The sequence below is a fragment of the Anopheles nili genome, chromosome 2 (genome assembly GCF_943737925.1).
Source record: "Anopheles nili chromosome 2, idAnoNiliSN_F5_01, whole genome shotgun sequence".
Lineage (NCBI taxonomy): Eukaryota > Metazoa > Arthropoda > Insecta > Diptera > Culicidae > Anopheles > Anopheles nili.
This window is the reverse complement of record NC_071291.1, coordinates 4,794,334-4,796,370: the sequence shown is the minus strand read 5'-3', so window position 1 is coordinate 4,796,370 and position 2,037 is coordinate 4,794,334. Positions and strand designations below refer to the sequence as shown.

The window sequence follows — 2,037 nt, the reverse complement described above, 5'->3', positions numbered from 1 at the left end:
TTATTCGATGCCATGGGCAAATATCATTACTAGTCCTGGTTCCACCATCACATCTTCGTTCATATGCGTATTATCGCATTGTAAGACCAGTACGGCTTGTTTTCCTGTATGTGAACAAAAACAGAAAATTTAAAAATGATATCTTTAATTTAATCCACTATGGATTTCTTTTCCATTATGCATTATTTACCCGGAACTCTCCGACAAACATAATTTTCATATATCCTGCGATTGTTTTGTCGCGTTTCCAGCGAACTGAGACCCCGCGGCCACCGACGTTCGTGGCAATTTTCCATCAAATCGTCAAGTATATGCGGCGGACATCCCGACTCGGACAGGGCTCGTTTAATCATGAGCTAAAATGAAACATAGAGTGTTTTAGTTACGGATGATCGCAGGAACTCCTGCACGATTGCCTACCTGCAGTGCGTCGTCCGGCGTGGAGATCATACCACCCCAGCGTGTCACCCGAGCCCTTGCCAGCCCATTGCACCATCGCATCACCTCGTCCCGCTCCATCTGATCCGCAATGGCACGCATGGCGGGATTGGATACGCGCATCGCTCGCATAAAATCCTTCACCAAATTTAGCTCTCGCTTCAGCTCATTTATCACCAGATTCTGATCGTTGATTTCGTTCTTCAGCTCGCCCATCTTCTGCTGCTGGCTGTGCACCAGTGACCTGAGCTCTCGGAAGCAATTGTGATCCTTGTACTCGTCCTTCGGTATGACGAAACCACAGCCCTTCTCGCACGGTAGTGGCCGTTTTGGATTGTGCTCGCACTCTTCGATATGCGACGCCAGCGTGTCCAGCTTCAGTATAAGAGTGCAGCCGTACATAGCGTTTTCGCAGGTTATGTTCAGCCGGGAGAGCAGATTGCGCAAAATTCTTGGCACGGCGCGGAGATTGTTGTTTGTGATCGGGTTACGATCAACGGGACAAGTTGGTTGGCGGGATAGCCATTCTGTGATGCAGCCACGACAAAATGCATGTTCGCAGGCAACGGCCTAAAACAAATAGAGTGTAAATATTAGATCTTTCAGAGTGAAACGCAAAAGTCAAAAGTATGTCAGGGTACTGAAATTATCACTACTCATTTTGTCCCTTACAAACTTCTATTCTATCTGGTTTGAGCAGTTATCACAGCGTAAGTTATCTTTAGACTTGGGATTTCCAAATAGAGCACATTTGTTATCTATTGTCCTACCGAATGAAACGCACGTGTTGACTCATATGAAAGTTATCTCAACACAAATCGTAGATTACCCTAGCATCGCGCGTGGTAGTACATACCAATTTAAGATTACAAAACCTAAAAAAAGGCATACAAATTAATCTACACGAGACGTTAGAAACCTCACAAAGCAATGAACTGCGGGCTTACGGAATGGATCATAAACACCTGTGAGTAATCAATAATAATCCCTTCTGCTATACACTACTTCCGTTTTACACGAAAGCACATCCATAGATTCATGCCGGTTGCGTTTCACCTGACGTACGCTCGAATCGACGGTGCGATCGATAATCGTGTGATCATTAAGCGTTATAAGCGCATGCGTTACGAACGAATGGAAAATTGCCGAAAATTGTATTCACTTTCTCTTCCGTTATTTTCATGGCGACTGTCAATTCGTGTTCGACAAGTAAACTAAGAAAACCACGGTAGGTAGGTAAGGTCCTGACATTAAAAAAAAACTCTTTCCCGATCATCAACTCACCTGCAGCGGTTCCTCGAGCACACCGGAACAGATGGGACAGATCAGTTCCTCGTCGACGTCACCTTGAAACCGGGCCAGATCGTAACCCATTGCTAGTGTGTGGCTGAAACGGTGTTACACACACCGGCACGCACACACACGCACACGATCGTTTGCCGATCAATGAAACGATAAGATTCAATGAATCAATGAAACGGGGGGCTGTGGACGTCAGAGGAGGCCACACAGCCGCCAGCTGGCCAGATGTTCCTGGCTGCAACCGACGGGATCTGTCCTTACAACACGCCGGATTATTTGCACTGCTCACTTATTTCA

At 46.1% G+C, this 2,037-nt stretch overlaps 1 protein-coding gene across 1 annotated transcript; it reads right to left on the bottom strand.

Moving 5' to 3' along the window:
- On the bottom strand, positions 1-1,824 carry LOC128730377 (E3 ubiquitin-protein ligase NRDP1). Its single transcript, XM_053823421.1, has 4 exons — positions 1,723-1,824; positions 421-1,008; positions 191-356; positions 1-104 (listed from the first exon to the last, which is right to left on the bottom strand). Exons 1-4 carry the CDS (start codon positions 1,810-1,812, stop codon positions 1-3), a joined length of 948 nt encoding a protein of 315 aa, XP_053679396.1. The 5' UTR covers positions 1,813-1,824.
- Between the last annotated feature and the right edge of the window lie 213 nt (positions 1,825-2,037).